The sequence below is a fragment of the Bubalus bubalis genome, chromosome 22 (genome assembly GCF_019923935.1).
Source record: "Bubalus bubalis isolate 160015118507 breed Murrah chromosome 22, NDDB_SH_1, whole genome shotgun sequence".
Lineage (NCBI taxonomy): Eukaryota > Metazoa > Chordata > Mammalia > Artiodactyla > Bovidae > Bubalus > Bubalus bubalis.
The window spans coordinates 42,270,991-42,296,469 of NC_059178.1; the positions used below are offsets into that span (position 1 = coordinate 42,270,991).

The window sequence follows — 25,479 nt, forward strand, 5'->3', positions numbered from 1 at the left end:
CTCTTGATGACCAGGCACATCTCCCACCTCCCCCCCGCCCCCAACTCTGCCCCAGGAAGCTGCTTCATCCAGGGGAGTATGTGGCCTGGAGGAGGAGTGGCCCGATGGTGCCTCCAGCTTTAAGGCAGGACTCAGAGAGCTGGGAAAAGTGACACCTGTCCACTCATCACGGGCTCTGGGAAGTGGGCAGGGTAAGTGGCCCCAGCCCCATATATACAGTCACCCTCCTCAGCCTCTGTCCCCTCTTGTTTTGTTTTTTGGTAAAGTTCTCTTTGAAAAGTCCTGTTCCCTCCTCTCCAGACTGAGCTGTGGGGAACTGGAGGGGTGAGGTGGTCAAGTGTTGACAGGCCCCCAGAGCTGGAGAGTGGAGAGCCAGGGAGTCTGACAGAAGGCCCCAGCACATGTCTATAGCTCCCCACCACAGAGCCTATGCCACCCAAACTCTCCTAGCCCTGAGCTTGCCATCGGCTCACCCCAGGACTTCTGGCAAACAAGATTGCCAGTGTAGACCTTCTCAAAGCAGTTCCCTCCCTCCTGTCCCCTCTTGGCTCTGCGGCAGGGGGATGGCCATACCCATTTCTGTCGGGGATGACCACAGCTCTGCGCCTGCCCCCTGGGAGCAGGTCGAGCCGGGCGCAGCGGGTCCAAGGCACAACGAGGGTCCAGGCAACAGAGGCCAGAGGAGGCGGCGGGTCCGTCCGGTATCAACCTCCCCAACCTCCCCGTCCCCGCGCCCCGGCCGATCCCGGTTACCTGTGCGAGTCCTGATCTCCCCCGGGGGACGCTCCCGCCGGCGCTCAGTACGGGCGATTGGCGTCTTTGGGCCGCTTCAGCTGCACCTTGAGCCTCTTCATGCCGATCTGGAAGCCGTTCATGGCCTGGATGGCGGTCTGCGCGCTGGCCGGGTTGTCGAAGCTCACGAAGCCTAGCGAAACACGAGGGACGAGGGCCTGGGTTTCCACGGGGCCGCCCCGGCCGGGAGGGGGCGAGGAGGGGAAGGGGAGAAGGCGGGCGCCGGGGGGCGGGGCGGGGCGGGCGGAGGCCCCGCCCACTCCCGCCGAGCCTCCGGGCGGGGCGGGGCTCGAGGCTCCGCCCCTCGTGGCCCCGCCCCCTGTTCAGACTCGCACCCCTCCCCCACAGCCCTCGTGCGCGCGGCCTCCTCCCGGGCCGCGCTGAGGAGGCTCCCGGCTACCGACCCGCGCGGCCCCGGGCGGGCCGCCCCCGCTCCGCCTCGGCTCTCGGCGGCGACGCTGTCCCGGGCGCCCTCTCCCCCACCCCGGCCGGCCCCGGCACTTCAGCCCCCGCCTGCGGTGGGAGAGGGCGGACACACCTGCGGGCGGAGGAGTTTATTGGACACTGTCCTCCCTGACAGGAGGGGGCCTGGCAGCGGGAGGGCACGGGGGGCCGGCCTGGGGAGAGAGAGGAGTGCGAGGGGAGGGAGGGGAGGCGCCCCGGAGCGAACGTCGCCGCCGCCGATCCCGGCCGCCCCCCTGGCGAGCGCCGCCGGCCACGGGCCGGGGCCGAGGCGGGGTCCCCGCCGCCGCTCCGCCCGCTCCGTCCAGGCCGAGCCCCCCCGCCCCACAGCCAGGATCCGGGTGGCCGCCCGGGTTAGTCCACACTGGCTCGCGTGAAACGCCACCTCGTTCCCAGAGGCCGTCCGCACCACCCTTTCATGTTTAGTACAACTCCATCCTGGAGCAGCGGCTCTTGGCCTGGACTAAGCACGCGCCCGCTGACGCGTCCCCTGTGAACCTCTCATAGCACTGATAATGGTGTGACAGTAACAGTACAAACTGACACTATTAGCGAAAGTTCGCTGAGAGCTTTCTCCGTGTACTACAGGCTGCAGAAGTCCTTGTCACACGTTCACTCCTCCCAGCATCCCAGGACAGCGATATAGAACCATCCATGGCTCCCAGTCACCTGAAGCAAGCAGTTCCCAGGTGGGACGGATTAGGTTCCCAAAGTTGACACCTTTTGGAACTTAAAATGCATCTCCTATTTATAGACTACACTACATCAGCATTTCCCAAAACGGCTCAAACGGTGCTCCTTGAGAAAGGACCTTCTGTGGTCAGGTGGGTTTGTAGACAGGTCACTCTGGAACAGTTTCTGGCACATTAACAAACAAAAACATCCCCCTCCCACCCCAGCTTCTCTCTTCTTTATGACTTTTTTAAACCTCGTATTTCCTGGAATTTATTTGACTTTGGAGGCCGTTTCTCTGGTAAAATGGACTTAGATCCTGCAAATATGAAACTACGCTTGGCAGAGTTTCCTGGCCATCCTGCAAATGTGCCTTATTTGGGGTGTTTATCCCCAAATGGCCATTAGATATATAAGGGATAAATGTACAGACCCCACCGAGGTAGAAAGCTGTTTCTTGGTTAACTATCTGTGGTCCCATGGTCCTGCCTGAGATCCCTCCCTCACTCTCCCCATGTGGTGACCCTTTCTCCCCTTTACCTCCACCCGGACACTATCTCTTCTGGCCTCTTTTCTCTTTCTCCCTCCTGCATTTCTGCACATTTTCTCTTGCAACCATGCATCATCAAAGACGGGGGAGGGATGTGTGCAGGTACATGTGAGTGTACTCAAAGAGGGCTAGCATGTGAGCTCAGATGAGACTGGACACAGCTGGGCCCAGGGCAGCATATCCAACATCTGTATTCATCTATACACCAAAATACACAGGAAGGATTTTGGATTATCCATAGTTGGAAATCAATGTGAATCATTTTTCCACCTCCCCCTCTCATGCCCTCCTGGCCCATCCCTTCCCCACAAAACTACAGTCAAGCTGTCAGCAGAGCAGTTTTCAAATGTGTGAATGGTGCATCTGTTACATTGCTCTCTTTTTAGGCAAGCTAAAAGCCTCCCTTCCTACCAGGACAAGATAGCTTTACTGTTGGTGACAGCTACCCCCCCACACACACAAAAAAAAACAAATATGAGCAAAGTGGGAAAGAGACGGGACAAAGATAAAAAGGGCTGGAGATGCTGTGTAGGGCGAAGGTGTAAAAGGAGGGAGAGAAGTTCAGGGAGGAGGCAAGAAGCCAGCCTCAGGCTGAGTACTGGAAGCCTGGGGGTTGGGAAGGGTTCCAGGCTCAAGGAACTTTTCTTCCTGAACTTTATTAACTGGCTAGCAGTCAGGGCAGGGAGCATCTCCCCACTGGCCCCCTTAGCAAGGCTCTGGGCACCATCTCCCATGTACCTGGTTTCCAGGGCTGTGTCCCTTCTCTCAGAGCCCCCTGCCCCATTCCTCCCGCCCCTGAGAAGGTGCCTGCCTCCCAGACCGTGAAGGCTGTGCAGGCAGGATGCCCTCCTGGCGGCCCTCCAGCCCCTCCTCCAACACAAAAACCATTTGTGCTGCTCACGAAGGCCTCCAAAAGATTCCTTTTGTGGTTATAAAGAGCAAGGGAAGACTCTGAGGAGTTCACTTTCACAGAGGACCATGTGTGGAGCAACATAGCCCTTTTGGGGGGAATAAAAGGGGCCCTAGCACCTCCTGAAGGTCCACTCTGACTAGGTCCCTCACATGGAATGTCTTGTGTAACCTTCACAGCATCACTGAGAGCTGACCGCCAAAATCCCCATTCCACAAATGCAGACACTGAGATCCAGAGAGTAAGCTTGCCCATGAGTGCATGCTGGGGAGATGCACAGGTTGGGCTGCCAAAGCAAGGGAGGGACCCCAAGAGAGTGAAGGAGGAGCCACTGGGCAGGCCAGCTGGGTGGGATCCTGGCCTTTCTCAAGGCTGTTGGGTGTTCAGTGCTAGATGTTTGTTCAGAAAGAGAGAAAGAACCAGAGCAGAGGTATACGGGGGAGGACTTCCAGAAAAAGTAGGGCAAAAGTCTTTGCTGGAGAACTTGAACGAGCTAATGGCAAGGATAATCTGGGGTTGACTGGAGGGAGTGGTACAGCATAGATGCCAGAGGAAAAGGCTGCAGACTGAGCCTGCTCCAGCCTGGGTACCCAGCACAGTCTGGGCTCTTTGCAGTTTTCTTCTGACTTATGAGACATCTGAGGCTTACTTAGAGACCAAATGCAGCTGATCTCCAGTCTGCTGTTTTTACATACACAACTGTAATTCGTCAGAAGAAACACCAAACAGTGGAGGGGTGCACCCCGGTCTTTTTCTTTGGCCTTGTTCTCCCATCCCCCAGAGAAATGAGCTGCTGGGCAACTCAATGCCTCTGATACTACACAGATTTTTAGTGGCAGCTGCCAGAGGGGAAGGAACACTGCAAAGATCTTGACTGCCTTGGGGAACATCATTTCCACCCTGAAGCCCTTCATGGACCTGGAGAGCTGGTCTCCAAACTGGAATCTCCTTAACACGTGCTTTCCTGCACTTCTGCACTTTTGTACCTTGTCCCCTCCCCCATCCCCAAGAGGGGACCCAGGTTCTGTGTTCAAAGAAGGATCCTATTCTGTCCTTACAGCCCCTGAATCTGGGGGTCAACCTGGAGGTGCTGGGCTGACTCAGTTCTGGTTCCATGTGTGGCTGTCTGGGGACCGGACTCCTCAATTCTGGGGGACTCAGGAGTAGATCAGACCTGAGAAAGCAGCTTTCATGGAGGCAGAAGAGGTGGGAGAGGGGCCAAGGAGGAGTGGAGAGGAGATGTGTGGGGATGACATGGGTTTCCAGGAGGTCTGAAGAAGCAAACTGAAACTCAGGAAGCCCAGCTGAACTGGAATTTCAGATAAGCAATAAATACTTTTTTAGTATGTCTCCAATATTGCATGGGACACATTGCACATAATATTTGGGACATGTGTGTGTGTTAGTCACTCAGTCGTGTCCGACTCTGCAACCCCATGGATGGTAGTCCACCAGGTTCCTCTGTCCATGGAATTCTCCAGTCAAGAATATTAGAGTGGGTTACCATTCCCCTCTCCAGGGGCTCTTCCCAACCCAGGGGTTGAACCTGGGTCTGCCAACTTGCAGGTAGATTCTTCACCTTCTGAGCCACCAGGGAAGACCCATTTGGGACATATGTATACATATATACATAATATAAAAATGTTATTTATCCGAAATGCCAATTTAACTGGGTATCTTGTGTTTTATCTGACAACCATACTCCTAGATCCTCCCAAGTCCTTCGTCTCCCATCTAACACTCTGTCCAGGAGAATTTCCCAAAGGTATCTTCATCCCATTACTCCCCCATCTTCCACTGCCTACAGCACCATATGAAACATCTTCACCTGAATGATTGAAACCCTCCCCAGCACAGACTTGCCCTCACAGCTGGTCTCCCCTGAACCTTCCTTTCTCCCCAAAGCCTCCAGCTTCCTCATTCTCTAGCCTTTGACTCTCCTCATCCCAGCCTCCATATGCTCATCCATTCTATTTCCCCCTACTTGGAATTCCCTCCCCTTCTGTCTGCTTGCATCCACCTGCCTTTCTCATTCCTCATTAGTTGGTGCCTGGCAGATCTCACTGCCATTGAATAGATATGATTTTCATCTAAGCTCAGACTTGAGGCTTCCTGAGGGCAGGGACCAGTTTCATCTTCCTGATTCCTTGACAGTTTCGCTCTGGTGGCCTGAGGGGTGGGGGTTCGGGCAGGAGGGTGCATTGGATGGCAAGAGGGGGGCAAAGAGCAGGGTAGACAGAGAATGGGGCAGGTGCAGGACAGAAAGATGGACAGAGGAGGCCAAGGGGCCAGCAGGGTAGGGACTTCAGTTGGGTGAACCCCCCACCCCAAGAATCATGCTCAGCTTTGACCCCCAGGGCCACTGTAGCCTTGAGAGGAGAGGGGTGCTGGGAGAATGGCTGTTGTGAGGCTCTGCTCCCTGCCCCTCCTCCTTCTGCCCAAGACGGTCCCTTCCCTTCTCAGTTGGTGGGAATTGAGCTTTGGGGCTGGGAGGGAAGGCTCTCTCTTGGACTAGGGGTGGTGGGTAGGAGACTGGATGGGAGTGGGCAGGAAAAGCCAAGAAACCAAAGAACGGAAGAGAGAAGAGAGTGAGAGATAGAGGCTGGAGGCTGGGCACAGGAGCATTTGGGAGTGGGGGCGAGGGGCGGCGATGTGAAGGAGCAGGTTAAAAGCAGTTGGACACCGGTAAATTGGTGCGAGCACCACCCTGTCCTAGGTGAAGTTGGTTTGTTATCTTTACCCACCAAAGCATTTACTTTGGTTAGTCGCCCGATCCACAAACACTTTCGAGGAGATGACATTACCGAAAGGGAGGAACATCTGCATCAGCTCAGCGTCCCCAAACTCCTGGGGCAGATGGTAGATGAACAGGTTACAGCCCTCGGGCCCTGCGGTGGAGGGGGGGGGGTCAGGGGAGGAGGGATGGCGGGGTGGGGGAAGAGAGAGACAGAGGAGAGGTGAGCGAGTTAGGCAGCGGCAGCAGGGAGGGGTAGGGGCGAGGTTAGGAGGGGGGTCTCATCCAAGGTCCAAAAGCGGCCACGAAAAAGTGGGGAGCTACTGAGCCCCGGGTCTGAGCTCTGGTCTCCACTCTGCCCTCGAGCAAGTCTCTGAACCTCTCTGTGCCTCAAAGGCCTTTTCTGCATCACAGGGTGCCTGGCAACTCTAGGGCTCCAGGGGTGGAGGCACCCAGTGAATGGGGTGAACATGCCTGATTAGTCTTGGAGGAGAAATACTGAGGAGAGGCAGTGGGTAGGGAGACCTGCCCAACCCCCCCCCCACCCACCCCCACCAGGGGAGGATGGAGGGAAGTGCTGGGGCAGCCCTATCTCTGCAAGCCTCACTCCCCATTTTCCCCAGGCCAAAGGCAGGACTCTGCGGCCTGGAATCCCCATCCTCTGTCCTGGCCTGCAGCCACTCTTTCCCACTTGATCCCCAAAGGCCTTACCCTCCACTGCCCTGAACCTTAAAGTCAGGTGGAAACCTTGAAGGTGGAAACCAAGATTTATCCCACCTGCTCCAGCAAGCCAGGTGAGCAGAAAGGGCTTCATACAAAGGCTTCATGATAGGATTCCCATAAGCCAGGGTACCACCAGCTTCATCATATTAAAAGACTCTCCATTTCAACAATAAGAGCCCTGCCACTTCTGTAGTGCTAACTGCATGCCAGGATGCTCTGCACACTTTATGTATATGTTAATTCACTTAATCCTTACAGCTGCCTTGAGGCTACTGTCATCCCCACTTTACAGATAAGAAAGCTGAGGCCAGAGAGGTTAAGTCATCTGCCAAGTCGCATAGCTAGTAGATGATGGAGCCAGGATATGAACCCAGACTCAGGCTGTCTGTCTCCATGGTCTATGTCCTCCTTTCTCTCTACTTCCTTATCATAAATCTCAGTGCCCCAGAATCCTGAATCCAGGAGGATTCAGGATTTCTGAAATTTCCAGATAGCTAAAGATTTACATGTTTCTTTTAAAATTAATTTATTTTTTATAAAAATTAAAACATATTGGCAGTTTCTTTCAAAATTAAATATGAATTTGATGGAGGAGTATGTAATTTCCTCATTTCTGTCTCACTGCAGCAAAAATTTGAAGCGACAGACAGAAGAGTGTTTCGGCTCTGTTACAACTCAGTTTAAACACCAGACCTGTATTACAGCTCGGTTACAGCTCAGTTTACATGTTTCTTTTTAAATGACCAAAAGGCTGAGTTTTAGCTCTTTGAATGAGAAATCTCACGAAGCTGCTTCCTCTTTTTCTTGCATCTAAAATAGAGTGTGCCACATAAAACTTGACCTTTAAACTGTGTGTGTGTGCTCAGTTGCTAAGTCATGTCTGACTCTGTGACTCCATAGACTGTAGCCCACCAGGCTTCTCTGTCCATGGGATTCTCCAGGCAAGAATACTGGAGGGGGTTGGCATTTCTTACTCCAGGGTATCTTCCTGACCCAGGGATAGAACCCATATCTGCTGCATTGAAGGTTGATTCTTTACCACTGAGCCACCTGGGAAGCCTAACTACTTCTGACATACTTCTGACTTCTATTTTTACATCTTCCCTCTATTTCTGTGCCCTTGAGGGTCACAGCTGATAGCTAAAAGTCCTCTGACCACCAAAGCCTCCCTCTGAACCAATGACCTCCTCGGCCCTGGTCCCTGCCCCACACCATCTGCCCATCCCCACTCTCTGGCCTCCCCTCCCTGAACGGCGCTTTCAGAACAGGCGCAAGCGAGCTCCCTCACCCACTGCCAGGGGTCCCGGTGCAGAATTCCCCAAGCCCTGGTGGCCCTTCCTCCCCTCCACACCCACCTCCCGTCCCCTCCAACCATGGCATGTTTTCATTGGTTCATACCCTATGGATGTGTCCCTTGATGGTCCCCACCTAGACCTGAGTCCCCACAGCCCTGGGGCTCCCACAGCCCATATTCTGGGCAATACTGAGGCTCTTTCTCCAGTAGGTCTGGGAAGATTTCTCTCCAGCCAGAAGGGGGCGCTTTCTAGGTTGCAGGAGCATTTGCCTTCCCCATACTCCTACTCTGCTCTCCCTGCATGCTGACAGTCACCTTGAACTTGGGGGCCTCCCTACAAGCTCAAATCCTGCAAGCTGCTTGGTATGGATGTTATTTCTGTTCTCCTTAAAAGAGACGAGGAGCCTCGAGGGCAGAGCCTCTGCACTCAGTCCCCTCAGCGTGGCGTGTGGCTGAGCCCCACAGGGCCAGCTCTCCCAGTCCCAGGCTAGCCCCCTGCCCCCTCATCCCCAACAGTGGGCCTAGACATTGTCATTATCAGGCTACCCTGGAGCCCTCAGTGCATTCCCTAATTCCCAGATTATCGAGCATCCAGATAGCACAACGGTAGGGCTTTGGATATCAATCTGGTCCAACCTAGCCTTTGGAGACAAGAGAAATGGAGCTCCAGAGACAGAAAGTTATGGCCCTGGAGCACACTACATCCCTTGGCACAACAACCCAGGTGGTCTGTGGGCAGACAGCCTCAGGGGCTTCAGGCATCTGTTTTCAGGGTCAACTCAAAGACAAGGGAGCTGGAAGGTGGTTCCTGCCCAGCAGCCAGCGTGTCCTGGTATTTCAATGGCACTGACACAAGTGGTGGCGACTACGTGGAAAGAGGCTAGCCACTGGCATGCCTGGAGGGGCGCAGCCTTCCAGCTCATACCTCATGCACACCGGACATGGCTTTGTTCTGGCTCCATCCCACGCCATTTCCAGGCTCACCTCATACTTGACAACACCCATGCCTTGCCTTTGCTCCTGCTGTTCTCCCTGCCTTGGATACCCATCTCCCCATCTTCAAATCTGAAGACCTCATCCTTCAGGACCCCAAAGAATTCCCCAAAGACCCCACTCCCAGCACCGTGAGCTTGCGCCTGTATGCAGTGTACTTCTCTAAAGATCTGGGTTCACATCTCACCCCTCCCCCTGCCCTGCTCCCCCAGGGTACCAAAGTCAGGGAGGATGGGGACAACAGTAGGAGGCCCCCCTGCCTGAGGGGAGGCCGGAGTGGGGACTGGCCACACAGGGTCTGCTCTGGGGAGCAGGGCATGGGGATGGGAGGGCCTAAAGCTGCTCTGAGATGGAGAGAAGGTACGTGGAAGAGTTTGGAGCTAGATGCATAGGCTGGTACAAAGTGTGAGGTAGCGGGTAGGACAGGGAGCAGATGAAGGGAATGGGTTTAGGCCAGTGGGAGGGGCTGTCATGTGTGTTGGGGCAAGCAGCACTGATCTGCAGCTCTGTGTGTGTGTGTGTGTGTGTGTGTGTGTGTGTGTGTAGAGACCTCTGAGCCTCAGGCCAGAGCGATGCGGGGCACTGACTACAAGGTGAGGGTGGGTCAGCCTGAAGTTACCGTGGTGACAAAAGCAATGAGGGCCCTTGGGCACAGTTCTGGGCCTGGGATGGGTAAAGTTGCACCCCACCACTTGTGGCTCTGACCCGACTGATGTGGTGCTGGAAGGCATGGACTCGAGGGAGGAGGGCACGGCAGGCTCCAGGGCCACAACCCAGGGAGGGGACCTGCTGGCAGAGGCAAGCTGATGCCCTATCCCCCACCCGCATTTCACCGACGGGCCCAGGTGTGACTTGGAGCTGCAGCAGCACGTGGCTGCAGGAGTGAGCAGGGGGCCTCGCTGTGTATCCCGCTGGGTTCCTGCATCTTCACGGGCCCTGGGAAGATGGTGACACAGGTCTCGGGAGCTGCTCCATGCACGTGAACTGAGATAACACCTCACATACGACTTTGGAGGGGGTGACCAATTGGTGAGGGAAGGGCGACATGCACAGTGAGAAATCAGCTGGTGACTGCTGGAGTCTGGAGACAGTCTTGAGCTAGGTGATCCTCACACCCCTCTAGGGAATGATTACCACTGTCCTCATTCTACAGGTGAGGACGCCAAAGCTGAGAGAAGAAAGGCCAAGCTAGAACTCAAACCTAGAAGGATTTGCTTCAAAGACCAGGCCAGCAGCCATCCAGGCTCTGGGGCTTGTTTGGGACCACAGAGCTTTGGACTAACAGACCCTGAGGTCCTTTCCAGGACTAGCCCACCTCCCACAGCTCTGGGACTGTCTGCTGCAAGGACTACGAGCCAACGATCTGGAAACCACTGGTCCTTTCTGGCCATGTGGGCTAGTGGGGTGGGTATCGTGGCCTCACTGGCAGAGTGATCCTTTTCATAGGGTGGGAGACAAGATCCCATCACACGGGGCTCTGTGAGTATCCCCGAGCTTGGACTTGTTATCCAGTCCCCATGGGGCTCCGGACTCTGGAATGGGAGGACGCTGAGGGTCTCTAGGAGGTTCCAGCATCTAAAGCCCATTGGCTTGCCGCCCTGTTCACAGCAGGGCTTCAGAGGCAGCTTTCTGGGATCCCCTTATTTTACTAGGCCTACACCAGAGCACCCCAACCCCTCACCCACCCTTGGATCCTGCCCTGGGAGCTCCAGGTGGGCTCTCCTGCTCACCGAGAGGGCACAGCTTCTGTCCTAGATGAACTGGTCTCCCCGCTCCTGCCCACCACCCCAGCCATGAGCATCCCTATGTCTCCCCTTCCTCTCCACTGGACAAAAGCTGCCCATTGTGGGAGGGGCGACTCCTTTACCCTGCCTCGTCCAGGCCTCCCCCATCCTGACTTCCCTCCACTGGGGTTTGCAGAGTTGCCTGTGATGTGCACCTCTGCGCCGCCTCTCACACTCCTGCAGCCCCCCTCACCCTCGGCACAACACAGATGTGGCCACCTTGCCAACAGAACGCCACCGCCAAAGGCCTGGGGGAGCAGCCTCTTTGAGGGACAAGGGGGAAGGGCGTAGGAGCCCCACTGGCAGACTCACCTTCTCTCTGTTGCTGGGGGATCATTGGAGGTGGCTGAGGAAAGGCCTGGCTTATCTGACCATAGGCAGCAGGGTAGGCGGCTGCTGGAGGACCCAAGGGAAGAGGCAAGAGCGAGAGACGGTGACAGTAACACGAAGAGAGACAGGGTGAGAGGCAGGAAGAAAGAGAGAAGTTTCAGTGGTGAGCAGTCAAAGCAGACCAGCGAAAAAAATGCATTTTTAACGTAAAGCCAGTTTTTAGCAGTAATGAAGGAGAAGCAGCAAAGGGAAGTCTAGAAGTTGCTTATGTGTTCACGCGGGCCCCCATGTGTGTGCATGTGTGTGCATGCATGTGTGTGCATGTGTGTGTGCATGCTGGTGTGTGCCTGGGGGAGGCAGGTTTAATCTGCAACAATGGACAACCCATGTGTGCAGATAATCCACAATAATGGATAACCAAAAACATCAGAATGGAAAGGATGGCCCCACACCACCTGGCACCCACCAGGTTTCCCCTTCTCTGAGCCCGGGCTGCCTCGGGCTCACACCACCTCACCAGTGCTCAGATGGCACCAGTGGGGGAGGTGGGGAGCCACCCTAGGTGTGAGCTTAGCCTCTGGGACCCTGCTATTGGCTGGTTCCCCAAGGGCCGAAGACTGAGTTGAACAAATCTGATGCTTTCTATATTCAAATGGAAAAAGGGTCAGAGGAGGCACAGGACTGGCTAGACCCTCCTCAGCCTGGCCTGGCTCCCAAAGGGGTTCGGGGGGTCAGCAGGTGAGGAAGAGAGCTTCCCCTGGACTCTAGGTGACAGCCAGCTCACGCGGGCCCCCATGTACTAGGCAGCCCTGTTACCCTCCAGGGAGACACTGCCAGCTCATCTGAACGCAACGAGGAGGAACCCTGATGGGGCCAGACAGCAGGACCCTGGCTGGCAGAGATGACTGTGGGGTGTGTGTGTGTGTGTACGCATGTGTGTGTTGTCCAGCCCAGAGGTAGGAGAGAAGTGTGGCTGACAGCTGGCCTTGGGCTTCCTACAGTAGCTCATCACCTCCGCATTCAGTGACCCGAGGCCACCTGCCCGCTTCTCCTTTTTTCTGCCTCTAGCCTTCTGTCCTCCCCTGTCCTCCTCACTCGGGCCCCACTCCTGTTGCCTGTGTGTAGCTGGGGATAGGGGAATGGAAGCTGTTTCTCCTCCTTCAAACGGGCATCTGTGCTTTCTGGGCCAGTGGCCCCCCAGCTCCAGTCTCACGTGGTGCTGCTGGGGGAGGTTTGGTGCCCCTGGACAGACCCGCCCTGGCAGCACCACGGGGGCAGGACATCTGGCCTCAGAGATGCCGCTTTACAGCAAGGCTAAAGCTTAGCCCAGATCACCAGCTCAAATGGAGTTCTGAGGCCCCCCACCACTGCCAGGATGAATTAGGGTGAGGCAAGCTCTGCCTGATCACCAAAGGACATCCGCAGAGAAGGAGGCAGCCTGGTAGGGGGACCACAGATCCCTGTCAGTCCCTCCCCACCCCCCCAAACCCCCCACACTGCTAAGCCCAGGCTTGGGTGGGGCGATGCCCAGGCACGGGGAGGTGCACGCAGCCGGGGACCACCGTGGGGACGCGTGGATACTAACGACCTGCATACTGCTGCACTCCGGCGTAGGCCTGCTGCAGGGGGTCCGCGGCTGTGGGGCTCTGTGCTGCAGGGGAGCCAAAGGACAGAGGTCAGCAATGCCTGCCCAAACCAGCCCCTCCCCCGCCACGCCCCGGACATGCTGCTGCGGCCACACTGCCTTCCCGGCCACCGCAGTCCCTGTCCTGGGGCAGGACATCTGAGGCAGGCTCCCTGAATGGCTGGGAGGGGGGGCCCTTTCCCCAGTCTGGGGCCCTCAGGAGGGTGGTAGGCTGTTCCCCCTGGTTGGGGGATGTAGGCTGCCGCTGGTTTGGGGGGCTCATGCAGAAGGCTGGGGAGGGTGGGGAGGAGACAACAGAGGAGGGCTCGACCATGAGGGGCTGGGTAGGGAGACACCCGAGGGACCTGGCCCTGGAGAAGGGCTGCCTGAGAGCAGGCAAGGAGGCCAGAGGCTGTCAGGAGGGTGGTCTCCTCCTCACTTATCCCTAGTCCCCAGCACAACTGGGGGCAGAAGCTGAAAGAGCATAGAGGCCTTATGCTGCCATTCTCTCTGGGCCACCCACACCTGCTCAAGTACAGGGACCTCCTCCCAAATTCTTTAGGAGTTTGCACGAGGCACAGAGGTCATCCACTCCCGGGCACGCCCATGGTAGGACCGACCACACAAATGAGATCTGCCCCACAGTGCCCACAGACACCAAAGGCCAAGGGTCTTATCACACCCGATCTCATGACTGGGTATTCACCACCCAGTGCCAGAGGACCAGAGGCTGATACTTTGGCAAGCAACCTGGGGAAGCTGGACCGGGGAACAGGCTCAGTTCACTTCAGTTGCCTTTGTGGTGTCTGCAGACGTGGTGGGCAAAAGGCTGGATGGCGCATGGGCCCATGGTGAACTCTGCCTTTGGTGATGCAGGTCAGTGATGACTAAAGTGCGAGTGGGCTGGCCTTGGGGGCCCAGGGACGTGGGTGGGGACATATCCAGCCTCATTACCTTTGAGGCCAGCTGGAGAACACAGGGAGATAGAAAGGAAACCATCCAGGTTTATCTGCCTGGTGACCCAAGCTAGCCAAGCTAACTGGCCATGCCAGGCTCTGAGGCCAGTAGACCAGGGAGAATTCCCAAACCTCCTGTCTGAGCTCCCTCCCCTGAACCTCTCAGTAAAGCCACACTAGAACAACAGCACTGGGTGTCGGGGGGCAAGGGAAAGTCCTGGGCCAGAGGTCCTTGGGGGAGGGCACACTCAGAGGGGCGAGCTAAAGATGGGTAAGGATGCAGGCTCCTTCCCACCTGGGGTTGTCCAGGACAAAACCTATCCCTCTATTTCCCCCAGGGTGGGCACTGGAGTGCCCAGAGGGAAGGTGGTGGTGGTGGTGGTTAGCCATGTGACCGCCTGCTCCCTCTCCACCTGACTCTTGCACCAGCCCTATATCCCCAGAGAGAGAGCTATCTTGCTTATCCTCATGGTCTACCCAGCTCTGGAACTGGCCTTTATGCCAGCTAGAAAAAAGATATCTCTTCTTTGGGCAAAGTTTGGGCCCTACGCAAAACATAACGTGTATGACTTATATGGCAGGTCCCTCTGTAGCGATGCCAGGATCACAGCAAGTGCTCAGCAAATACTGCGACACAGAGAGGAATGAACAGTCCTTATCATTTCAAGAGCCACCCCTTCAGGGTGTTAAGCAAAGGCCACACTGTGTGCTTTCGGCATGATCTCGAGGGCAAGAGGGGAGAGTAGAGATGCTACCTGGGGCTAGGTAGTGGAGAAAAGCATTTCCGAGCCTCCTCTCCACTTCTCTGCTTAATGACCTCATTAGTAACTGCCAAAGAATGAACACTTTGAAGGATCTCGCTCATTACAGCAGCTCCAAACTCCGCATTTAAAGATGGTAAATTAATTTTTTTAATGCACTACTTTTTTTCTTTCCTTCCCTTCATCCCTCCCTCCTGCTCTGGCAGGGGATTGTTTATGGGATGTGCCAGATTGTTACAAATGGGGGAGAGAAACCCTTCCAAATTCCATGAGGGAAATAGTTCACAGATGTTGGTGGGGGTGGGGAAAGAACAGGTTTGTCAAAATCCAGAGATCCAGATGGGCTTGTGGGCAGGGAATGGAGGGGGCAGTGAAACCACTCAGAAGTGCTGGGGACTGTATCTCCCAGCCCACAAGCCTGAGTGAGGAGGACCCCAGGTCCCTGAGATGGGTGGGGTCTCTCCCACCTCCAGCTTGCCAAGCCCCTCCCAGCCTGGAGCCTTCGCCCTTCAACACCACTCCAGACCCTCCTCTAGGCCCTGTCACTTCATCCTATAGGCTTCTCTGACCTCTTTGCTATGCACTGGAGGGTGAGGTGTGGGAAAACACTGGGAGGGGATCAAGAGCAACTCCAAGTTCAAAGTCAGGAAATTCTCCTCCATTTCTCTCTGGCACGGTGACCTTGTCCTCTGCTGCTGCTGGTGGAGCTTGTATATTCTCTGGGTGTCTGGGCCTCACTCCAGAATGCTGAAGTCAGAATCTGGGTGTCTGTGGGTTTGCAAGGCCACACAGTAGATTCTGGTGGGCAACTAGAGTGTGGAGCACTAACGTGCCCCCCAAGGCTGCCCTCCTCTGCTCTAGTTGAGTCAACATCCTTACACCCCCTGCCCCACCAGGACAGCCCCTCCATAGCACACTGCTCCTTGCTCATTTGTGCACAATGAACTCTCCCTTCATTTGAATCTTCAAGCATCTCAAGTCAGAGAACACTCACTCTTGATGAAACTCTGCTCTACCATATTGCCTCATTATTCTGTCGATGCATACTGTGCTCCTGCCTGGATTCTGACCTCCTCAGAGATCAGACCATGCCCTGCCCTCCTTCTGGAGCCTGTCTTTCATCTGTCACAGATTGGGCACTTACTGGGGCTTATGGGGACTCTGTGACCTTATCACCTGCCCTCCAAGAAGGAGGACACAGCTCTCATCATCTCTATTGCACTGCCTCTTACCAGTCTACTCTAGGCCTTTGGGCCCACCTTCCCTGCTCCAATGCCAGCCCATCCTCAAGACCAGAGAGAGGCTCTGCTTCAAGTCAACTGGGCAGTCTTACCACAGGAGAACTGCCAAATTTTAAAGGAACAAAGTTATTCAAATTTTAGAGGAACAAAGAGAGAGTCCTTTGGACTGCAAGGGGATCAAACCAGTCAATCCTAAAGGAAAGTAGTCCTGAATATTCACTGGAAGGACTGATGCTGAAGCTGAAACTCCAATACTGTGGCCACCTTATGAAAAGAAGTGACTCATTGTTTCCAATGAGACCCTGATGCTGGGAAAGATTGAAGTCAGGAGGACGAGGGGATGACAGAGGGTGAGATGGTTGGATGGCATCACTGACTCAATGGACATGAGTTTGAGTAAACTCTGGGAGTTGGTGATGGACAGGGAGGCCTGGCATGCTGCAGTCCATGAGATCGTGAAGAGTCGGACATGACTGAGCAACTGGAGTGAAATGAAAGTTATTCAAGGGCAGGCCTCCTGGATCTTCCTGTGTGCCAGAATTCAAGCAGGACCCAGGAGCTGTCCAAGGTTCTGGTCCTCTGCTCCAGGTGCTGACCACAGTTTTGGTATGCACCAAGGGACCAAAGTGATAGGTACTAGCCAGTCTAGCAATCTATATACCTCCACTTCCTTCCTGGAAGAGTCTTGTCCTACTTAAAACTAAATATAATTATTCTTTTAGCATCTATCCCCTTACTTCTTTGGGTCAAATTCACCGTCAAGTAATTTGCAGTTACTAGCCTTTCTCTACCTGGTTGGACGACTCATCTATTCTCTTCTCTCCCCTGAGGGAGCCCCAGGAATGTTTTTTTCTCACCCATCAGACTGACAAACACCCACGGATCTGTCTTCTCTCCCATCAGGAGCTCCCTGAAGGAGGGCAGGAGGCTGGCTCTCCCTGATCACATTTGGGGTTCCACCAAAGAACAGACAGAGGGCAGGGGCCACACATTCCCATGCTAACAGTGAGGGCAGGCACAGGAAAGGATGAGGAGCATGGCTCACGGAGAAGGAAGGGGAACCAGATGTGCTTACCTGGGTAGGGGTGGATGCCATTGGCAAATACAGCTTCTGCAGCGGGTTGCCCATTGGCCTGTGGGGGGAGGCCGGTGAAGCCGTTCACCCCAATGGGGGATGGGATGCTAGGCACGGCTGGTGCAGTGATGCCTGGAGGGGTGCTGCCACCTGGTTTTAGAGGTGATTGGGGCAGGGGGAGGAGGGTAGACAAGGCAGAACAAAGGCAATGAAGGTCGACCTGTGGATCTCCACTCCCTGGCTCCAAGGGCCCGGGCACAGACTTGGACCTCACACACCAACTCAGTCCTATCTGTGAATCAGGCCTTGGGTTATCTCCCTACGTGTAACAACTCTACTCATCCCAACTGTATCTATACTTCAAACTGGAGTCCAAATCCCACTTTCCCTACTAAGACTTCCCTGATCACTGACTGCTCGACCTTGGGGCTGCAGCACATAGACCTCTAAGTGTCCATGACTTTGACCACAGTTGCTCTTCTCTTAGTCTTTTTCGATGGTTCATGCTTACCCCAGCTAAGTCAGGATGGGCTGATCACTAAGTCACTGACGGGCTGATCTGCCTTCCCATGAGGGAGTCTGGATATTCAGGTGGAGGGAGTCTTAACTGTGGTACTTTTTTGCATTGAGGGAGAAAGGCCTTTGTAGAGTCCAGATTTAGCCCTTTTCATACACAAATTAGACACCCTGGCTTCCTCCAGTTAAGACAATGGTGATGCTCACTATGGTGAGGGTAAAGTTGGGGTTAGATGACAACACACCACCCTCCCTACACCAGGTGGGTGGAAACCAAGGTGCGGGTAGCGTCTTTATTGTACTGAGGCCCCAAAGGCTGGGAAGGGCTTTCTTCTTCAGGTAGGAAGCAAGGAGGGTCTCTCTGTGGATAAGGACATGAGGTCATCAGGAGTGTCTCCAGGTTGGGGATCAGAGCTGTGGGGTGGTGCTCAAGTTGAGGCTAGAGATGGCACAGTCTTTTATAGTCTTTAGCTGGGAAAGAAATAGCTCCTGGATGTTGAGAATACTGCTACTATGGCCTGAGAGCAGAGAGCCAAGGAAGCTTGATGAATGAGAGCCCAGCCCTTGGAGCTAGACAGGGATGCTTAACTTTGAAACTATTGGCATTTATGGCCACGCGTTTCTTTGAAGGGAGCTGTCCTGTGCCTCACAGGATGTTTAGCAGCATCCCTGGTCTCTGTCTACCAGATTACAGTAGCACTTCCCCTCCTTCAGTTGAGACAGCCAACAATGTCTCAGGACATTGCCAGATATTTGGGGGCGAGGGGTAACATTGCCCAGGTTGAGAATCACTGAACTGGATAACAGCCAAGATCCAATTAAAAACATGCTTTGTAAGTAGAGCTGTTTTCAACCCCTCTGTCCTTTAGCAACTCTTGCAGTTCTCTCTTGCTTGTTCTATAGTTGTCTTGGAAAAAAAATCAGTGAATCTAGGTTGGGTTAAAGGAAAATGAAAAATGGGGCTCCTTCTGTGGTTGGGCCAGGGACCAAACAGGGCCACAAAATGGGCAGGGCTCTTCTCCCTCAGACCTCAAAGGGAGATGTGTTCATGTCAATTTCTTTCCAGATCTCTATACTACAGATCAATATGAACTGCTTCTTGACACGGCTTAACAACTCGAGTGAAACTGTTGCCACTCTGAAATTGTATCTTGGATAGCAGGGGGGCCACATCCCATCTTCACATGGGTCCTCAGGAATTAGAACATTTTTGAGACAAACTGCTCAAGGATGAGGCCAGCACTGGGCCCAGACAGCAGATGTTCTCGACACAGGATGGTCTGTTGGTAGCCAAAATTCGCTAAACCAAGTTACCAAACTGAGTTCAGCAGCTTTCCTGCCAGGCCCCGTGTTGGTACCTGCCCACTCACCTGAGGTTGGGGTCATGGGTGCGGCCGCCAGGCCGTTCATGTTGAGGGCCGCCATCTGCTGCATCTGGGCGGCGGCGAAGGCAGCCATGGGGTTCAGGTAGCCGCCCTGTGCGACTGACGCCATTAGGGCCGCTTGCTGCTGCATCAGCTGGGGCAGAGGGAGTGGAAAAAATATCATGCGCTTCCAGGAGGGTGGCCCTCCCCACCAAGGGGTCATTCAGCTCCTGCTCCCGGAGACCAGCTCCCAGGCCGTCCACCCCAAGGAGCTCAGGTGCATGTCTCTCCTCCCATCTCTGAGAGCCCTGAGCCTTCCCCACACCTGCCCTAGTTCTCAGTAGCTATTAGAGACCACCCCCCAAGAGAAAGCTGTGTTCAAAAGTAGAGTCTTTGGGACTCCAAAGTTGCCGAAGGTGGGGGAAGGGGACTGGCTCCCAGGTGCCAGCCAGTCCCGCGGTTCATGGAGATGTGACATCCAAAGCTCTAGAGACACCTGGATGAGCTGCTGTAGACCTAAGTTGGCAAGGGTTTCTGTTCAGAACGGTCCTAACTTGGAGTCTGCAGGGTAGAGGCTACAGGAGCATCCTAAATGAAATCCGGAGGTGAGCGGGGACTGGGAAGGTTGTTGAAACTGGCCGTTTAGACACTGCTGAAGAAGCGAGGTGAGCTTGCAGTTTTAGAACCAGAGCCCTGGCCTACCTTAGTGCCACCCGTGTGGGGGTTGTGGTCACAAATCCAGGAGGCAGCTGAGGGGTGATGCTGGCAGAGCCCGCCCCAATGTGGGAGAATGGGCCTGAGAGGACCTCAGGGGAAGTGTGGGTGAGGGGCGCTTTGAGGCACCTCACAGGATCCCTGCTAGGAATAACCAGAAGGTGGAACGACACCTTTCCCCTGCGTGGTGGCAGGGGTGGGGTGCAGTCAGTAGGACCTCGAACCTCTCTCCCTGTTCCAATCAGCGCTTCTTAGGCTTGCAGAGAACTGCCGCCCCCGGCCCCGCCCCGCTGGGCCCCCACTTACTGCCTGTGCGTAGGCGCCGTAGGCCCCGAAGGGAATGGCCATGGGGTTGAACATGCCCATCTGGCCAGCCATCTGCTGCATTCGCCGCATTGTGCGCTCCTTGTCGGTGTCGGCGAACTTGACCACCAGACTGGATGAGGCTCCCTGCAGCCGGGACTGCGCGTGAGGCCCACCAGCCCTGCCCCATCCGCCTCTGCTCCCTGGCCTGGGCCCACCCGATCCTCTCCACCGGGTGCTATGGGGGCGGGGGATGGGAAGGGGGCAGGGTAACAAGCACCAACCCTCTCCCAGGAGTCTGGAGCTTAACCTCCCCGCAGGCTTTTTCAACCTGGGTGACCTTAGGCTACTTCCTTAGCATCTCTGGGCCTCAGTGTCCTTGTCTGAGAAATGGGGTTGTTGGCAATGCCTTCCCGCCTCCTGCGGAGGCTGCGAGCGTGGTATGAGGGCATGCGTTTGGCACCGTGTGGCCCAGCGGGCGCCAGAACAGGCAGGGCCTTGAGGATGTGTGGGATGGCAAAGATGTCTGGGTCCCTCATTGCCCCGTCTAGCACTCCCCAGGGTCAGCCGCACTCACCGGCATGGTCTGGCTGCCGTGCAGAGCATTGATGGCGGCCTGTGCCTCAGCGTGGGAGGAATACTTCACAAAGGCGCACCCTGGGGGGACGGGAGAGGCTGAGCCAAGGCAACTGGACCCAGAGAAAGGTCAGAGAGGCGCGGGGACTGAAAGGCGCGGCACGGGAGCGGCCGAGGGGAGAGGGCGCCTCCCAGAGGAAAGCAGAGTGAGACCCAGAAACACTGACAGACACCGACAAACACAGAGCTACACAAGGAGGCAGAGAAAGATCTGGGCCCGCCAAGGATGTCAAAGGACCCTTCACTGGCCCCGTCCCAGTTTGGATACGGATCGCGGCCTTTTCTTCCTCCCAGGCCTGACAGCCTCGCACCTTCCAAGCAACCTTTCCCCGATAGCCGCACCCGCCCCTCTCCAAGGGGCTCTGGACTCTGCTAGCAGGCTGGCCAGAGACCCGCGGCCCCGCCCCGTCCGCCCTCTTGCCCCGCCCCGTCCGCCCTCTCGTCCCCGCCCCGCCCCCTCTCGTCCCGCCCCGCTCCCTCTCTCCCCGCCGCCCCACCCACATCTAGCCCCTCCCCGTCCACTCTCTCGCCCCGCCCCGCCCATCTATAGCTCCGCCCAACCCTCTCGCCCCGCCCCCTCTCGCCGCACCGCCCCACCCATCTCTAGCTCCGTTCCGTCCACCCTCTTGCTCCACCGCCCACCCACCTCTAGCCCCGCCCCACCCACCTCTAGCTCCGCCCCGTCCTCTCTCTCGCCCCGCCCCCACGCACCCTTGCTGTTGCCGTCCGGTCCGCGCAGAATGGTGCATTCCTCGATGTTCCCGAAGGCCTCGAAGAGGCGGCGCACATCGTCCTCAGACTGCTGCTTGTTGAGCATACCCACGAAGAGTTTTCTATCTTCTGGAACAAAATTAGGAGATGCTTACCCGGGCCAAGGGCCCGGAGGCGCGGGATGGGCCCGCGGGAGGAGGAAGGGTTACGGAGGGGAAGGGTAGGAGCTGGTAGCGGGCAGGAGCGGGGCTCACGGCCGGAGGGGAGGGATAACTGCGAGAGGGAGGCGGTGGGGCACCGCTCGGGGGGAGGAACGACCGGGTGAGGGGATGGACGAAGCGGGGTGGGGGGCACAGCCAGAGGGGGAGGGGAGGCGGGAGGGGTTGCGTCTGAGCGAGGACGGGATTGCAGCGACTCTGCTCCTTCCGGCCTGAGGGCCGGGCCAATGGGCTGGCCGCTCACCTGTGGTCCACAGGTCCTTTGGACAGCCGTACATCCTCTTCCTCCCTCTTCTTAGACACATACTTATCTTCCTCAACCACTTTCACCCCCGGATGCCAAAATTAATTCACAGCTGGCAGGTGGGCCACAGGGCCTATGCACACGCTGTTCTCTCTGCCTGAAGTATCCCCCACATCACAAAGCTGAATCCTCTAATGCTAGGTCTCCGCATAAATATTGCTTTCTCATCAGAACCCCTCTTTCTGCTTCTTCATTCTCTGTCTCACCCTGTCTCCTGGTGCAAAATTCAAAGGACAATTATTTACTGCTTTGCGTGAGTAGTGAGTTTCTGTCTAGCTCCCCATGCTTCAAAGTAGGCTCCCTTAGCGAAGAGTCTAGGCCTCTGCTGAGCGGTGGTAGAGGCACCAGGTAGGCCCACAGGACTGAGCTATGGAATGAATGCATGCATGTCCCATGCCATTCCCAGGGGCAACCTCGTTTCTGCCTCACATGTTCTTACTTCCACCTGGTGCTCCCTTTTCTCCCTCCCTTCCTATTCATTCTACAAAATTCAGTCCTGGGCACTTTGGAGGACCCAGTTTCTGAAGACTGGGCTCCCTCAGCAGATACCCCCACAGACACACACACAATTGTGTTGAGTACCAAATGGTTTGTTGACAACACTCAGATGTGAACTTAGGGTGGCAGGGATTTATTAGGCTGTGTGGATATGTAGTAGCTTGTGACTGCAAAAATGTTTCGCATCCCACAAGCTCCTATTGCCCTGTGACTCTCACTCCTCCCAGGGAGGTGGGGTGTATGTTTCCTCCCCTGGAATCTGGGCTGGGCTCTGACTATTCTAACTCATAAAGAATGGCAGAAATAACCCCAGATACCTTCCAAGGCTGGGTCATAAAGAGGATCAGCTTCCACTCTCTGCTCTCTCAGGGATGGTGGCTCTGTGGAAACCAGTCACCATGCTGGAAAGAGCCTCTAACTGGACCACACCAGGAGTCCACACGGAAAGGATCCCAGGCCTCCAGCTGACAGCCAGCATCAGCCACCAGACATGGAGTGAATGAGTCCTGAGATGATTCCAGGCCCCAGCTCATGAGTCTTCCAGCCGAGGCCCAGACAGCCAGGAGGAGAGACAGGCCTTCCAAGCTGTGCCCAGCCTGAATTCCTGACCCACAGAATCCATGAGTGTAGTAAATGGTTGTTTTACACTACTCCATTTGGGGCTGAATTGTTAAGTAGCCATAGTTTGCTGGAACGTGGTCCTCATGGTGGCAGACACCCACTTAATGTTTGTTGACTATTCAATGACTGACATGCACAGCCAAGGCTGCAGAAACGCACACTCCAAAACTGCAGACAGCCATGTGTTCATGGTTTCCACAGAACGCAAGGGCATTCCAGGACCATGTCCTGGATCCGGGGTGGTTGGTACCTCCTGCCCCAAAGCACTCCCATATCACCCACACTGCCAGCAGAATTCACGTAGAGATGGGGGCTGACTGGGCTCTGGAACAGAGGAAACCTCCGGGTCCAACCCGGCTTTACAAGCCACCCTAGAGTCCTCCTCTTCAGGAAGGCCGACTGCTGCCCTACTGGTACCCCCCAGCCTGGAGCACTCAGCACTGGGCAAGCTCTCCCTGACAAGGTGCTCCTTCCATGCCCACAATGTACCATTGCCAGTTCCTGCGACCAGGGATGGGTCAGGACACACTGGCTTGGATCTCCACCGTCCGGGCAGGGGTGCTCCAGCTAAAGCTTTGGGCTTGGATCCCCAGCCCCTGCTCCAGTCTGGGTACTCCACTCGGACGCTCAGGCCCTGGCAGGGCTGGGCATACCCCCCGCCCTGTCTCCCGGCTTCACCAACTCCAAGCTCTGGGCTGGGGGAAGCAGAGACTGGGGGCCTGAGAGGGAGTGGAAGGGGTGAAACTGAAGAGGGACGGAAGGCAATGGATTCATACAGAAAAGGGAGGGACAGAAATGGCAGAGACAGAAGAAAAAGAATTCAAAATAAAGAGCTGAGAGAGGAGATGGACAGAAGGAGACAACAGAGACAGAAGTGGGAGGGAGAGGGACTTAGGTTTAGCTCCCAGAGGCAAAGCGACATTTTACTGGAAGTGAACTGAGTTTTGAAGCCTTCAGTGGAGCCTTGAAACTCTGCTCCCAGGCGATCCCGGTCTTTCCCCTCTCCCAGCACCTTTTAAAGGCTCTGAGTTAATGGGATTGCTGGGAAGACAAAGAAGTGGCAACCTGCCCTCTCCTCATGCCTGACCCTCCTGCTCAAACACTGCCTCCCAGGAAGGACCTGGGAGGGAAGAGAAGGCCCAGCCTCCCTGGAGCCAGACTCAGATGCTGGGACTGCATCTCCTTTCCTGATTTCTGAATGTGTTCCTCTGGTTTCATTATGACAGCTTTCTGGTTGCATTAAAATTCATTAAAATCCCCACGTGCCTTTCTAGCCAGCTACTTCCCTTTTGCCAGGTTTTTTTTTTTTTTCCCTAATTCCTTCTTTCTGTCCCTGAAGTCGTCCCTTACTGCTGATTCTCAGTTCTCCATCTTAAGCCTAGGTCCTTCTTGTTTGAGAACTTTCTCAAGGTGGAGGGGCCAGGCTCCCCCTCTTCCTGCCTGTTCAAATCTCCCTTTCTGGAAGGCCACCAAGAACCAAAGAAACCTGACTATAGGCTCACTTCTGGATGATCTTGGATTGACCCCACCCAATGCACAGGTTTATTTGTTTCTGGGATCCTCTATATCTCCAGTTGGCTTTGGCGCTGGGTGAGTGATTCTAAGGCTTGTCTGAAAGACAAGGGAGTGAAAAGACTGATTCTGAGGGTCGATCTCCTCTGGCCCAGGCCCACTGGCTCACCCTCCCACCCTGCTGCCTTCGGCTGCATACTTCCTCATCCACTTTGGTGTCAAAAATGGGAAAAACTAGCCCCTCCTCATGTGGATGGTAGACTCCCAGGACATGCTGCAGAATGAAGCAGATAGCAGTAGTAGAACGGCGATGACCCTGACCTGGGGTTCTCTATCCAGGAGGAAGAGGAAATGGAGGTCACGGTGCAGGGGTAGGAGGGGAGACCAGAGGCTCCACACCTGGGGGAGGAGCGCTGGAAGTGACAGACTGGAGCAGACCCGGGCCGTGGCTGCCCAGCTGGGATGGACTGCTCTCCCTGTGTCCCCACCTCCCCAGCCACTTCCCCGAGGTGTGGTCCCCAAACTGTCTCAGACGACCACCAATGTGGTATCTTGGACCTTATGCCAACCTAGCGAGAGTCTCAGAGGGTGACTGCATTTCCTTGGCCACTGCTCTACCCGCTCCATCATCGACACAGACTCCCGTTTCCCGGGCCAAGCTGAGCAGTCCCTGCCCAGAGCCCTCCTGCCTGAAGGACACAGGGTCCCCTGAGTGATGGTGGGGCTAACCCTCAGCCTGAGCCCATTTTGGGGTGTGAAGCTGTGGTTGCTTCTCTGAGGAGATGTTCAGGCAGGTGCTGCTGGGATTGGGCCACAAAAGCCACCTTCACGGAAGGTAAAGCCAGGAAAGACCTCAGGGCCAGGGTGTAAATAGACTGAAGATGTCCCTGAGTGTTAAGTCGCTGAGATGGCATGGGAGTGGTCACCCCCCGGGAACGTGGGAGGCTGGTCTCTAGCCTAGTAGGTGGCTGTGTTAAGCTCACCTTCCAACTTCTGGCAGGTCTATAGGGGCTGGTCGGGGAAGGGGCAGTGGCAACACCCTGAAGGCTTCCTGGAGGAGGTGGCCTGGAGTTACGATGTCCAAGGCTCAGGAGCAGGAGCGCCAGGCCCACAACAGAATATGAGCAGAGAGAAAGATGAGAGGGCCCTTCTTTTCGTTTGCTTCCTGCCTGGGGGTCCTG

The 25,479-nt window shown here is 55.7% G+C and overlaps 1 protein-coding gene and 1 long non-coding RNA gene across 51 annotated transcripts in view; one reads left to right on the forward strand and one right to left on the reverse strand.

Moving 5' to 3' along the window:
• CELF4 (CUGBP Elav-like family member 4) overlaps nt 1-25,479 on the reverse strand; it is a 312,994-nt gene that overhangs the window by 8,984 nt on the left and 278,531 nt on the right. For 4 of the 50 annotated variants that reach the window (XM_025273277.3, XM_025273268.3, XM_025273307.3 and 1 more), the window contains exons 4-12: nt 21,146-21,274; nt 20,376-20,455; nt 19,802-19,945; nt 18,788-18,935; nt 16,902-17,051; nt 12,830-12,895; nt 11,227-11,310; nt 6,131-6,274; nt 754-925 (exon numbers count right to left, since the gene is read on the reverse strand). In XM_025273277.3, coding sequence (XP_025129062.1) covers nt 798-925; nt 6,131-6,274; nt 11,227-11,310; nt 12,830-12,895; nt 16,902-17,051; nt 18,788-18,935; nt 19,802-19,945; nt 20,376-20,455; nt 21,146-21,274 — 1,073 coding nt within the window. In that variant the 3' untranslated portion in view covers nt 754-797. Of the gene's footprint in view, nt 1-753; nt 926-1,330; nt 1,410-6,130; nt 6,275-11,226; nt 11,311-12,829; nt 12,896-16,901; nt 17,052-18,787; nt 18,936-19,801; nt 19,946-20,375; nt 20,456-21,145; nt 21,275-25,479 lie in introns of all 50 variants that reach the window. The other 46 variants (XM_025273313.3, XM_025273310.3, XM_025273279.3 and 43 more) reach the window with 27 other exon arrangements.
• On the forward strand, nt 21,243-22,815 carry LOC123331120. The gene is made up of 2 exons (XR_006547585.1): nt 21,243-21,365; nt 22,535-22,815. It is a non-coding gene; the product is annotated as an uncharacterized LOC123331120 (long non-coding RNA).